The following is a 15,119-nucleotide window of genomic DNA, read 5'->3' on the forward strand; positions in this document are numbered from 1 at the left end:
AAAATGCCTGTTTTAGGTACAGACCAAACAGCAACCTAAATCCCCCCCCAAATGGAAATAAAGGAGTTTTTTCGAGGGTGTCAAAGAAATGCAAGTGACAGTTCAATGATGACACAAGCCAGGAGATGTTGGCACAACTAAGAAAGCTCTAACTTTCATACGGCAAATTTAACCCCTCCTATCCTTGTGAGGATAAGCGGTGCAGAATGTGGATGGATGGATAGTGAGAACGTAAGCATAGGTGATTTCTAAATTACTCGTATTTTGTCTTTATTTATATCGTGTCCAGGAAATGTCAGGGAAATGATGTAGCATCCTTTATGGAATCACAGGAATGATTATCATCCAAATTGACTTTGTAAATGTTCCATGAAAGTTACAGCTGACAAAAAGCTTTAAGTGTAATTGTGTCTAATTTGGAGCGTCCAAATGGTAAAATGAAAATTGTACAATGTGATAAAATTCTTGAACTTTCACATAACGCCCCGTTTCCGTTCTCAAAGATAGAAAATCTTTTGAAATTGACCTTTGTTAACAATACACACTATAGCAAGTGGTGTCAGACCAAGTGGCAACACTGATCTGCTTGCTGCTTGACAAAATGAAAATACAAATTATGATGGTGCAGAGTGGCAATTTGCCCAAGCCTAGGACATTTTTTAAGAAAAACAGGTTTTCAGCCCTCCAATCACTTTGGAGTGATGCAGGATGTGACTAACAAATAACTCGGAATACTGAAATAAATGTATGTGCATACACCAGGCTAACAGTCGCTTGTTAACTTGTCTTGGCAAGAAACGCAGACGCTCCAACATTCACCGCCAATTTAACAAAAATGAATATTCACCTTCTTAAATTACTGTTGCAAACATGCAAAATCCAGAACAAGAATTGCTGATGGAAATGTTTGGTGCATTCCACAATATCATTTTCCAACTTGGGATGTTTTCTTGTAGGGGAACTAAGCGCAAACATTTTTTTCTCACTTTATGTTTCAGAACTACTATGCTGATTTTTGAAATTAAAAAAACATTTAGAAAAATACAATTATGCAGGAATTCATGATTGTAAAAGCCTTAGGCTGCACACAGGAAATCGCGTAAAATATTGCTCATGTAGCAATGTGAAAACAGTTCTGCAAATCAGCAGTCTATTAAAGAGTGGAAAGAATTTTTGTTGTGTCCAATATTAAAAATAGCCCAAAATCGAACTCAAAGGAAACGCAATAAGTGGCCCTTAAGTTACTTTATTCAACCAGCACCGTAAACATTTGTTTTATTAAACTTAGAGAAGTCCTCCGATTGTGGCCAACAATTGCCTGTTCAAATAATCCCATTATAAGCCGTTTCAGTCAGGCCAAATCTTAGCTGTTCCAACTAACTGAAATTTCATGGTCAGTTCAAGTCCTGCAAATTGATCATTAAGGTTAGTTTACTCTAAAAGTCCAGTGAAACGGGTTACGTCAAGTTCCACTGTTTGTTTCAGGACCCCATTTGAAGTGCTCAAGGATTTATTTCCTTAAAATGGGAGACACTTGTCACTTTGTTAATCGTTATCGTCCACATTCAGTTTTGACTACTGAACCTTTTTTATGGGTGGTGTGGGAGAAAGAATGGTGGAAAGCAGTGGCTGTTGCATGCTAATCTGTAACTCACCAAATATTATTTATCAATCCAATGTTAATATTGGAATAAATATGTGTATATATTTATATAGTATTAAGTTAAAACTTAAAATAAATAAGTTATTCACATTTATTATATAACCTAGCTTTTGTTTAGTTGGGCGGACAAGCAAGTAAATGGAGGTTGGGCCAAAGCAGTAGAAATCAAAATCTCGCATGTTTTTTTTTTCTCTCCTCAGTTTTCATAGAATTGCAGTGAATCCTACTGCACGATGGCTGAGTAGTTATTGCGTCAGCCCCACAGTTCAAAAGGTCCTGGGTTTCATGACGGCCTCCCCGTGCAGGGTTTGCATCTCCCCGTTCCTGTGTGTGATTCCTCCGAGCACTCCTTCCTCCCGCATTCCAAAAAACATGCATGGCAGGTTGATTGGCGGATCGAAATTGTCCATAGGTATGAGTGTGCGTTCTAATGGTTGTCTCTGTGTGCTATGTGACTGGCTGGCAACCAATTCAGGGTGACCCCTGCCCACCGCCCGGAGAGAGCTGAGATGGGCTCCAAAACCTCGCGACCCTGGTGTATAAAATGGATGGATGCCATAGATCCTACAATCTTTTAATCAAATAATAGTTCAAAGAAATCTTGTTACCATGTGAGATATACGTAAAAAAAATCTTGAAATGCCCTCATGTTAAATTAGAAAAAAAATATTTTCCTGGGAGTTAATTACTTTTATATGTGAGCATGATGGTAACATTACAATACTTTCACAACAAGCTTTGTGTTGGGCGGGGAGAATCACACGCACTTGATTTCTACGGCTTTGGATGAGAGAGTCTGTAATTAATGGGCTCTTTTGGGGTGTGATCACCCATTTATAGTAATCAACTGTGTATACATATACACTAGTGCTGTCAAAGTTTGAACTTAAATGCTGCTAGAACTTATAATACTGCTTCAACGTTTGAGTGAAAGCCATATAGCTGCGTTAACTCAGAGTTAAACTCCTAGTTAAAGCTATTATTTGTGACGGAACTTGCATGTATCCGATACACACGCACACACATACACACATACATACACATTGTACAGAGAACAAATATGTACATGCTCAGAGATATGCCAAGACGCTTCTTGTTTTCTTCCCCTCACCTTTAGTGTTTTTAAATGTCCCGTAATGCCACATGGCACTTAGCTGTTCTTTAGCAGCGTCCTGTCCTCAGCTGGACAGGAAGTGGAAGCAGCTAGCCCGGCGGTAGTGGAAGAAGACGTGGACGAGGAGGATGAAGACGAGGAAAGCTGCGCAGGGAAACAGAGGAGTTGGCCTACTTCATTGGAAAGCAGCGAACAAGAGCGAAGGTCCACTGTCTGCAGCGATGGACAACGGCGCAACAGCGGGACACTCTGCTCAGTCACCTTTACGCAACCTGAAAAACACCACCCCAAAAAATAATCATGCTCAAAATATGAAAAAATTAATGACTTTTTGTATCCATTCATTTTACAAGAAGTTTGTGTGGTGTACCTGCTAGGTTGAGGTGCGTAAGGGTGTGTCTAAGCGGCGAGGTGGGCGCGGCTAGCGTGGCGATGCTGTGATCTGACACGTTAGGGCAGTGACTGAGGTCCAACTTGGCCAAACGCGGCACAAAACGCACCAGCAGCCGGGAAGCCGCGTCCGTAAGGTCAAGCCCGGACAGCCGAAGCTCCGTCATGTTAAGGAAGCGACCTGCCCTGTGCTCTGTGCTGCCGCTGCGTGCTGGAAAAGCAGAGAATTAACTACATTACCTAACCACAATGTATATACGTTAACAACCAGTTTGATGTTTGAATAGGTATACGTGGAGACAATTGGGCAGTGCACCTATCCTTTTAAAGGTATTCCAAACTGATTTTTTTTTTTATTCAATTCGGCACATAATATGAAGTTTCTCACCACAATTATGCAAATACTTGGCAAAATATCCCATGCACCGGGGGACTCGAGAAATTTAGTCTCAAAGTTGATCGATCTGGCTGCTTTATAGTAGAGATGGGATGTCTTTGAAGAACAAAATAAAGTATTCCATCAAGACAACATATGAGGCCAGCTTTAAAATAGCCGGAACTGTAGTGAACATACTGCTCATTTCTGCTTGGAAGTAGGAGATTTGTGCCTTTTCGTTTGGGTTTTTTGCCCCCTGTGTTGCGGTTGGTAGGATTTGTCCGGCTAGCTTCCAGTTAGCGTTGGGGCTACCAAAGGCTTTCCTGTTTTGTTTGCGCCCGTTGGCTTCCCACAGTGTTGTTTGGCCAGATACCCTTGCGTTAGCGCCTGTTTGGCCGTGCCTCTTGGTTTAGTCATGGCGCTTTGCCTTTATCGCCATAGCCGTTTTTTGTTGTTGTTTCCCGGTTAGCATAGCTGGTCACTGCATGTTTTTTTAATCGGCTAGTCACGCGATAGTGCAAGTTTTCTCACAGTTTTGGCGGTTCACCCTTTGTTGTGCTGTCCGCAAAAACTACCAGAACTTCGCTTTAAACACTCTTAACTGCTTCGACTAATCAATAAATCAATAATAATAAATAAATCAATATGGCGGCTGGTTTGCTAGGTTTTTCTGATAATGTCACAGCTAAGCATGACAAATGCTTGCGGTCTTAAAATGCATTATCTCGGATAATTTTTGGAAGACACAGATTAAATATATATAGATTTTATGCAAAAATATGGACTACTTTCTTACATTTTGCATGTATTTAGGATGACCATAGAGAGTAAAACTTTGTGGATTGCTTCATCATAATATGTGAGTTTGTCATTCAGCTACAGTTGTGGCTTCATAACAGCAAGCATTTTCTGAAGCCCTAGCCAACACACTTACCAAATCCCAATTGACAATTTGCAAAACATATCCTAGAACAGCCATGTTCCATTTCTCTCATCTCAAGCCTGTTGATGTCAATTATAAAATCACCCAAGAAACAATGCCATAAAACCAATTTTCTCTCTAGCAAAAATGAGGGAGGTAAGGCATGTTTTATCACCACTTGTTTAGATATTGTAATTCCCTGCTCCCCTGACTCCCCAAAAATAATATCCCAAGGCTCCAAGGGTTATAGAATTCCGCAGCTGTGGGCCAGGACACATTACAACAGTATTAAAATTGCTGCATTGGCTTCCTTTGCGTTTCAGGGTTGATTTTAAGAAGCTTAAGTTTTTAAAATATTTAAACCGCCTTAGGCTGTCATATTTCTCTGATCTGCTTTTAAGATATCATGTCTTTCGGGACTCTAGGTCTTTTGGTGGTGTTTTTCAACTGTTCCCAAGGTGAGCACCAAAACTGATAGGGAAGCAGCATTTAATAGCTTTAGACCCCAACAATAGAACAGTCTGTTGGAGGACATCAGGTCCCCGAGGACCTTTGATACTTTTAAGAGGAGAATCAAGAAACTTTTAGTCTTGCTTTTATAATAATAATAATAATAATGCATTTTATTTAAAAGCGCCTTTCAGGCCACCCAAGGACACTGTACAAACAATGAAAGAAAAAAAAAAAAATACAATTTAAAAAGTTGTAAACGAAATTGGGCAATACGTTTCATTTTTTACTGTATTGTATTGCAACTCATTGTTCCACCATCTCTTTCGTTTGTTTTTTAGTTCTTTAACACTCCATTTCACTCATTTGAATCTCCGTTTTCCCAATGTGGGAGGGCTACCATGCAGTTGGAGTGTGGTTAGCTGGCTTTAAACATGCTCCAGTGGCCATATGCTGGTATCCACCAGTGTACAGGAGCCTCCCTCAGGTCGTTTTCCTCACATGGTTAGTCCGTGCATTGCCATCTTTTCTTCCACAATCGTTTGTGTGTATAGTGACCTTTTGGGATGTTGGTGGGGAGTAAGGAGTGAATTTAAAACAATTTTTTTGTACCTTAAATGTTTTCATACAGCACTTTAAGTTTCATTTTGTTATGTGGTCATATTACCACTTGCAATTGACTGAAATGACATCATAGTTTCTCAGATGACAATCAAATCAGGGTTCAGGTTTAAAAAAACAGTTATTTGGTCAATGCACACATTGCTTCTAAAGACAGGTCGTGGAGAAAAGTACAGACTGTTTTCAATACGTATAAATTGTTCTCATCAGCCTGCTTGGGCTAGAAACTTACGTAGAAGTTTTGCAGTAAAATAGTATAAACCAAGGATGTCAAACTCAATTTGGCTCTGGGATCGGATACAGACTTAATCTTCCCAGGCGTGCCAGTTTATGTCAACTCCAAATGGTTAGCTTATTTCTAAGTATTATGTTTTATCATACAGGCTTTATTATTAATTTGCCCTATATTATATTCAGGGATGACAAGAGATCAACTTATATACATAAATGCCAACACTAACTTTTTTTTGCCCAAAAAACTGAAAAATAATATCTTGTGACTTACTTAGGAACTTTTTTTGCTGCTAAATGTTATTGTTTTACCCTTCATTTTTATAAATTAGGGCAGATTGAAAGCCATACTTTGGAATTTTTTTTGCCTCTATATCCTGATAGTCTTATCTTGTCTTTCTCATTTAAAGTCTTTATTACATATTTACTCTGGAGATTTTGTTGCATACAATTTTCGCAACAGTTACATCAGTAACAATAAAGACAATTAAATTCCAAAACACCTACAATTTTTCTGAAACAAATATATTTTTTTACCTCCTTTTCAAATTTAAACAAAAAAAGAATCTTGACTCATGACTAGTATTTTTGTCTTCCGCTGGTTTGTTCTGAAGAGAGGCCAAGTCTTTGTGCGGGAATAAACCGTTTACGCTTAAAACAGCTCACCACGCTATGCAAACTCAAAAGTGCCCTCTAGCGGCCAGAGAGAGCAGTCAATTTGCATCTTCTTTAAGAAAATTAACACTCAGACTCGCTTCTTCAGAGATTTACTGTATGGTGGGCCGAAATAAATTATTAAACAGGCCATATGTTTGCCATGCCTGGTATTAACAATTGTTTTACTCCTGAATGGAGATGTCTTTTCTTGTGTGCCCTATTAAAAGACAAAATAAAACAAATGCGGCGCTTACTCGTTTTGCTGTCGGGGGGCAGAGCTAGCAGCTCTCTCAGGTGAGCATCCTTCAAGTCGTCCACACTGCTCAAGTCCAACATGTGCAAACATGAACGCACACCCTGACACAACGCAGACACCGCCGGCCACGCCACGCCTGCCAACGTCAATTCTGCCAGGCCTAGAGTACACACAAACATGCATATAGATAACGCCGCTACGTACAGCACTTTATTTTACAGTAATGAGGTAATCTACCAGGTTATTTTTTTCTGTTGTTAAAACGCCGTTCCCGTTACTGACGGTCAAAAGCAGTGCGTTACTTTGTCTGCAGAACGCCAACTGCGGCATGCTTCCCCAAACCTGACGCAGTGTTCAACATTGTGCTATTCTGTTCTCCTCAGAGTTGTTTATGTCCGTCTTTTCGGATAATGTCGCCATTCAAAATAATGACTACCATATAGCAATTACGAATACAGTATTTACTCATGCGCCAGAAGAAAAGGCGAGACGTCTCTAAGAGCTGGCTCTTGGAAGTGAAATGAAATGATCTGCATTTATATAGCACTTTTCAAGTCAATGACTTCCCAAAGCGCTTTACAATGTGCTCCACATTTCCCAATAGCGGCCTTGCAGCCATGTAAGGCGCTAACCTGCTTATTGGGGGTATCAGGGGTTTAGTGTCTTACCCAAGGACACTTCGACATGTAACACGGACGAGCCGGGATTCGAACTGGGATCCCTTGATCCCAAGACGAGCGCTCTACCTCCTGAGCTACTGCCGCCCCTTGAAGTAAACATAGGGAGCTAATAAGCAAATACACTTTTGGGGATTCTCTGTTGTTGCATTTAAATTTGTTTTGAATTTTTTATTTTTTTGTAGATGTATAAATATTTTGATTACCGTATTTTCCGCACTATAGGGCGCACCCCCAAAAAATATTTTTTGGTCCTATATATTCCATAGATAAGGCGCACCGATTATAAGGCGCTACAATAGGAACGTCGACAAAACAGTCAGATGATTCAGTCCAACTGATTACCCCCTTAACATTCCCAAAGCTTGCAAAGAAGCAAATACGTGTCGTAGACACGTGCGGATGCGGTGTCCGTACGATGTCACTCAAATGCATCATTTCAAATATCATTCGGAAGGTTAAAGTCTTGGGGTTCAAGAAATGCCAAAAATTTCTTAGTTTCTATTTTCTTTTTCGCTCGCAACTTTACTGTGCATATGACAATAAACACTTGGAATTGAGTTTAATTCACTCAACTCATCACAGCAACATCAAGATCGTTCTAAAACAAGATACGGGAAAAATATAAAGCCGCAAAGCTCATCTAAGTTCTCACGTTCAATAATGATACGCAATCATGGTCTTCTTACAACCATGAGTGAAGTAAATCCAGGAGAGTAAATTATTTGCAAATACAGACTAATAAAACATGTTTCTTTATGGTGTACTTTAGCAAGCTTGCTAAGCTTGCTACGCCATTGCTAAACTCGGCCAATTGCAGGGTTTGTTTTGGCCATCTAGCCAATCCGAGGCTTCGAATAACTTCAGCCAATAGCGATCGATTTAACGGATGATTGACACATCTTTTTCGGCCAATTGCAGGGTTTGTTTTGGCCCTCTAGCTGATCCGAGGCTCTGAATAACTTCAGCCAATAGCGATCGATTCAATGGACGATTGATACATCTTTTTCGGCCAATTGCAGGGTTTGTTTTGGCGCTCTAGCCAATCCGAGGCTCCGAATAACTTCAGCCAATAGTGATCGATTTAACGGATGATTGACACATCTTTTTCGGCCAATTGCAGGGTTTGTTTTGGCCATCTAGCCAATCCGAGGCTCCGAATAACTTCAGCCAATAGCGATCGATTTAACGGATGATTGACACATCTTTTTCGGCCAATTGCAGGGTTTGTTTTGGCGCTCTAGCCAATCCGAGGCTCCGAATAACTTCAGCCAATAGTGATCGATTTAACGGATGATTGACACATCTTTTTCGGCCAATTGCAGGGTTTGTTTCGGCCCTCTAGCCTATCCGAGGCTCCAAATAACTTTAGCCAATAGTGATCGATTCAAATGATGATTGACACATTGGTTAGCCAATGAAACGCCGGTTTATAAATCCCAGCATACACCGCGGACTACTCCACGTTCGGGGGAAAATCGAGTCGGCGGCTGTTGCGTAAGTTGCGAGACCTTGTGATTTAATGTTGATCCATAAATAAGACGCACTGTATTATAAGGCGCATGGTCAGCTTTTGAAAAAAATTAAGACTTTTAGGTGCGCCTTATAGTGCGGAAAATACGGTATATTTCCTGTTTTCATGCTAATGTGTTTATATAAAAATGTAAAATTATTTATTTTATTGTTCTTTTATCTCTTTCCCTTTTTTTCATTTTTTGTCGTTTTTCTTTAGTTATCCCCCTTTTTAGGTCGTGCCGTGCAAAATGTTAGATAATAATCGATAGTGTAGGAATTAAAGCAGCAAAATTAACGTTTGGGACCCTAAAAAAACTATTTGGGTGAGCCGAGCCCAAAAGGCCTGTTCTCTAAAAGTAGTCGAAAGTCTCATCTCTACAAATTTGTAATTCTTTAAAAACTTGTTTTTGAAATAATAATAATAATAATAATTTCCTTTGTATTGTCATTCTTTGTAACAATGTACACAGAACGAAATGTCGATACACCTGACCCGTTGTAGCGAGCCGATGCAGCCATAACGGAAATAGCTACTCTCCCTGGTAACTAGTTACTTTTGGTATGGATTAATTCAGCTACTAACTCAGTTACTTTTCGAAAGAAGTAGTGAGTAATGAGAACAAATTACTGTTTAAAGTAACGTGCCCAATATTGGTCACATGCATACTTGTATGTTGCTGCACACATTCATCAATTATGTGGAAACTATACAAAAGTTAAATCAAATGAACATATGCTTAAAATAATAATCAACTTGAAACCTTCCATGAAATGCAGCAAGAAAGGAGTAAGGACCTGGCAAGCGGCTGATGAGCCAGAGGAGTTGCTTCTTGGAGATGTTGGTATGTCCCAGGTTGAGAGAGACGGGCTGCCTCCGAATGATTCCACTAAGCATGGGCGGTGTGATGGAGCGCTGCCGGCTAAGGTCAATCCGACACCAAAGACGCTTGTCGCAACACCTGTGTTGATTGCAAAAAAACATAAAGCACCATTATATACAATTGGTCGGGTTGAATTGTTAGTGCGGCATGCCATAGCAAACTATGCAATTTCATTGGCACTTTTACCAGATTGGACAATTATGGATTTGTGTATCCTTTACCTGAAACGTTTTTGAGATGTGCCAAGGTTTTTTTTTTGGGCAATGAACAACAGATATTGTGTTTATCTTCATCTAAAGATTACTTTTCTCTGGCCAAGCACCCCACCTGTGAATATACTGGACTGTCTCAGAAAATTAGAATATTGTGATAAAGTTCTTTATTTTCTGTAATGCAATTAAAAAAACAAAAATGTCATACATTCTGGATTCATTACACATCAACTGAACTATTTCAAACCTTTTATTATTTTAATATTGCTGAATTTGGCTTACCGCTTAAGAAAACTCAAAAATCCTATCTCAAAATATTAGAATATCATGAAAAAGTATACAAGTAGGCTATTCAACTAATCACCTGAATCATCTAATTAACTCGAAACACCTTGCGAGGGTCCTGAGCCTTAAAAACACTCAGCTTGGTTCAGTAAACTAAATCACTGCTGATCTGACTGCTGTCCAGAGGACCATCATTGATACCCTCCATCAGGAGGGTAAGACACAAAAAGAAATTTCTCAAAGAGCAGGCTGTTCACAGAGTGCAGTTTCAATGCATATCCACAAAAAGTCTGTTGGAAGGGAAAAATGTGGCCGGAAACGCTGCACAACCAAGAGAGATGACCGCAGCCTTAACAAAATTGTGAACAAGAGCCGCTTCCAGAATTTGAGGGAGCTTCAAAGACAGTGGGCTGAAGCTGGAGTCCAGGTATCAAAAGCCACAGTTCACAGACGTGTCCGGGAAATGGGCTACAATAGCCGTATTCCCATGGTCAAGCCACTTCTGAACTCAAGACAACGGAAGAAGCGTCTGACTTGGGCTATGGAGAAGAAGCACTGGACAGTTGCAGAGTGGTCCAAAGTCCTCTTTTCAGACGAAAGCAAGTTTTGCATTTCATTTGGAAGTCAAGGCGCCAGAGTCTGGAGAAAGGCTGGAGAAGAGCAAAATCCAAGTTGCTTGAAATCCAGTGTGAAGTTCCCACAGTCAGCAATGGTTTGGGGAGCCATGTCAGCTGCTGGTGTTGGTCCACTGTGTTTCATCAAGTCCAGAGTATATACAACTGTGTACCAAGAGATTTTAGAGCACTACATGCTTCCATCTGCTGAAAAGCTCTATGGAGATGAATATTTCATTTTCCAGCATGATCTGGCACCTGCCCACAGTGCCAAAACCACCAGTAACTGGTGCACTGACCATGGCATCACTGTCCTTGATTGGCCTGCTAATTCCCCTGACCTGAACCCCATCGAGAATTTGTGGGGTATAGTTAAGAAGAAGATGAAAGACACCAGACCTACAAATGCAAATGAGCTGAAGGCCGCTATCGAAGCATCCTGGGCATCAATAACACCTCAGCAATGCCACAGGCTGATTTCCTCCATGCCACGCCGGATTGATGCAGTAATCCGTGCAAAAGGATTCCCAACCAAGTACTGAGTGCATCAATGGACATTTTCAAATGTTTGATTTAGTTTTGCTGTTATAAAATTATTTTTTTACTTGGTCTGAGGAAGTATTCTAATATTTTGATATAGGATTTTTGAGTTTTCTTAAGCTGTAAGCCAAAATCAGCAATATTCAAATAATAAAAGGCTTGAAATAGTTCAGTTGATGTGCAATGAATCCAGAATGTATGACATTTTTGTTTTTTTAATTGCATTACAGAAAATAAAGAACTTTATCACAATATTCTAATTTTCTGAGACAGTCCAGTATATGTTGCTTGAAACCAGCAGACAAGACAAGTAAACTTTAAAAGAAAAAGTGTATTCATTGAACAGTTTAAATTCAAAATTATATTTCATTAATTTACTCAACATTTTTTATCCTTTTTCCATCTTATTTTAAATTTGTTATTATTTTGATTCTTGAACATGCTAATGTGAACGGTGTCAAGAAAGTCAAGAAGACGAGAACAAGTTATATTTGGCTTTTTTTGGTCAGGCCTTCTATTTCCTTTCTGCTGTCATTTTAATTGTTAAATGTGTGGATTTTTTTAACTTTGCTTCAGGGGTTAAAGAAAAAAAATGTCAAACAAACATCAATCTTTAATGTGCATATTCACCAATAATTTGGTACAAAATTGGTTGGGCTTATGCTGAGAAAAAACTCGCTCAGTATTTCTACTATTCAGTTTCAAAGTGCTGGAGGACACGACAAATTTAGTCTCAAAGTTGACACATCTGGCTTGTTTCCACCAGAGCCATGACGTTATTGAAGGAACACAAAACATTCAAAATGGTGAATCCCAATAACAGAACATATGAAGCAGCCCCGAAACAGACAGCGATTGTAGAGGACAAGTTTGCATATCGCTCATTTCTGCTTGGAGAAGACGGAACTTTGCTTATCATATCGCTCGGGGACTACCTTTTCAGGTAGGCGATTGTGGTTTTTCTTTTGTTTTTTGCCGTGTAAGTCACGGTTAGCATAAATTTGTCCAGCTATCTCCCTGTGAGAGTCTGGGTTGCAAAGGGCTTTCGTGTCAATTTTGTTTGCTCCTGGTTTGTGCTTAATGTCTGCCCACTGCTTGTTGTTTGGCTGGCTAGCCTGGCGTTAGCCCAGGTTTTGCCATGTTCCTTGGTTTATTCCCAGCCAAGCTTCGCATTTGTCGCTGTAGCCGTCGCTCATTCAGTTTTTGGTTCCCGCTTAGCCTGGCCTCTCTCTTTTTTTTCCGTCTGCCAGCTTCGCTTTTTCCCCACTGAGGCCGCTGCCGCCTTCCGTTGATCAGTCCTGGTTAGCCCCCGGTAAGGGCTCACCGTGTTTTGAATCAACTCGTCCTTAAATACATTTTAAATTAACATTCTGCAACTTTGTCCTACCTTAAAGATTCAGAAGTTTTAGATGACGTTTGTCTCTGTGTCTGTTCAAAAACATTTTCAAGTTATAGTGATTTGTCACTTGACAGTCTTACACAGATGGTAGAGCAAAATTAACTACTTGCCTGCTTGAGTCGTTTCCGGCTTCACGAGTGAAAGATCTATTTGGGATCAGAGGACCTCCAGTTTTAAATATCATTAATGTATTGCTGTCCTTGGGTATTGTTCCGGTGCTCTTCAAGTCTGCTGTAGTTAAACCCGTGCTTAAGTGACCTAACCTTGACCCAGAAAGCTTATGTAATCATAGGCCAGTGTCAAATCTATCATTTATTTGCAGCTGAATGACTATGTCTGAAAACAATCGCGTTAATTCTGTCCAGTCAGTATTCAGAGCAAATTACTCTACTGAGACAGCCTGTCTAAAGTATCCAATCCGCTTAGCAATAGATTCCAGCACCTCGTCAATGCTGCTGCTGCTGCTGAATCTCGGTGCTGCTTTTGAAACTGTGGATCACAGCATATTACTTGTCATCTGGAAAAATGAACTCATATCTCAGGAACTGTACTCTCGTGGTTTAGGTCATACCTGTCGGACAGGACGCAATATATTAACTACGGAAATATGAACTCTGGACATTTTGATGTCACCTGTGGTGTTCCACAGGGCTCTGTACTTGTACCTGTATTTCTTTTTAGTATTTCAATGCTTTTGGTTTAATATTATTCGCAAGTATAAAATTAGTATCAATTGCTATGCAGCTGACACTCAACTGTATCCGCAACTCGAGGCAGCCGCTCCGTTAAGTTGTAGAAATTTGGAGCCCTGCCTTACTGAGTTATAAAGATGGATGCCATTTATTTTTTTGTGCCTTAACCAAGAAAAAAAACAAGATGTTAAATATTGGACCAGCTCTTTGTTGTGATTTGCTCTCAAACAATGCTTTGAAACTTCACAAATGTAATACCACCCATAGTGACTCCGTCAAAAACCTAGGTGTTGTATTTGTTCCTAATCTCTATCAGTTACATGTGAAAAATATTACTAGAAAAGCTTTCTTCCACTTCTGTAATCTTGCAAAGATTCGCCCAATGCTGTCGCAATCAGATGCTGAGATTTTAATACATGCATTTTTACTTCTAGGCTTGATTACTGTAATGTATTGCTCTCTGGTCTCCTGATGTCTGGCATCAAAATATTTTGCATCTGGTTCAGGGTTCCTACAGCTTAAGGGAAGTTAAATTCAGGACTTTTTAAGACTCATTTAATGCCTTTTGAAATTGAATTTAAGACCAAGTCGACAAAAAAACACGATTAAAACAATCAAAATTAAAAAAAACATTTTTGCACACAATACATTGTGTCTCTTACAAATTAGCTGATCGGAAAGCCACTTCTAATTAAATGTTCAAATTTTTTAAAACATTCAAAATTGAGATTAAAGACATTTTAATGCCAATTAAGGCCTTATTTTAAAAATGATGAATTCAATGCCTTTCAAAGACTTTCCAAGGATCTGTAAGAACCCCTGTGGTTCGAAATGCGGCTGCTGCAACTAAGTCAATAAAGTTTCTCCATATCATTCCTAAATTCAACATACAATGGGTCCCAGTCCGCTTAAGATGTGATTTAAAGGTTCTCTTACTAACATAAAAATGTTTGCATAGACTTTCTCCTACTTATCTCTCCGATTTGATTTCTCCTTGCACGGAGGAGCCTCCGCTCAGAAAATGCTGGTCTACTTGTGAGCCAAGAAGAAATCTGCAGGTTTGCTAGCGTTCTCCATCCGGAGATGGTACTGTGGAATGCTCTGCCTCCGGAGATTAGATCTGCAACCTCAATATAAGTTTTGGAATCTAGACTGAAGAACCATTTTTACTCGATAGCTTATGATTGATGCCCACCTCATACTTTTCCTTTCGGGATGCCTGCCTTGAGGTGAAATGGAGAAGGATGCATTGAGAGGAATTGCGCCTGGACCTGAACCATGTCACATCTGTATCGACCAGCCAGCAGAGATGGGAAGCTGTGTCATTGCTGTCATGGACTTTTTGGATAACTTTACAGACTGGAGGTGTTGTTGGCGTCATGGACTTTTTGGACAATTTTACAGGCTTAAAGCATCGTTGCTGTCATGCATTTTCCAAACAAATTTTTACATCTTTCTTAAGTTTTTCTTATTGATGTTCACTATTTTTGTGTATTGTTACTCAATGCAAAATGTCTTAGATCTTGGTCATCCTGGAAAGTTGATTTCCACTTGAAACAAGTTGAGGCCCCTTCTCAAGGTTTTTTATTTTCCTCATGTTGAGGTTTTTGAATTTTTTCATGCC

General features: G+C 39.7%; 1 protein-coding gene across 1 annotated transcript in view; it reads right to left on the reverse strand.

Annotated features, from left to right (window-relative positions):
• Positions 1 to 496: 496 nt before the first annotated feature.
• Positions 497 to 15,119, reverse strand: part of fbxl19 (F-box and leucine rich repeat protein 19) — a 30,599-nt gene continuing 15,976 nt past the window's right edge. Inside the window, exons 8-11 of the mRNA XM_088341494.1 lie at positions 9,668 to 9,831; positions 6,679 to 6,840; positions 3,148 to 3,378; positions 497 to 3,049 (exon numbers count right to left, since the gene is read on the reverse strand). Coding sequence (XP_088197620.1) covers positions 2,814 to 3,049; positions 3,148 to 3,378; positions 6,679 to 6,840; positions 9,668 to 9,831 — 793 coding nt within the window. The 3' untranslated portion in view covers positions 497 to 2,813. The remainder of the gene's footprint in view (positions 3,050 to 3,147; positions 3,379 to 6,678; positions 6,841 to 9,667; positions 9,832 to 15,119) is intronic.

The sequence above is a fragment of the Urocampus carinirostris genome, chromosome 1, assembly GCF_059441175.1.
Source record: "Urocampus carinirostris isolate Australia breed hairy pipefish chromosome 1, RoL_Ucar_1.0, whole genome shotgun sequence".
NCBI lineage: Eukaryota > Metazoa > Chordata > Actinopteri > Syngnathiformes > Syngnathidae > Urocampus > Urocampus carinirostris.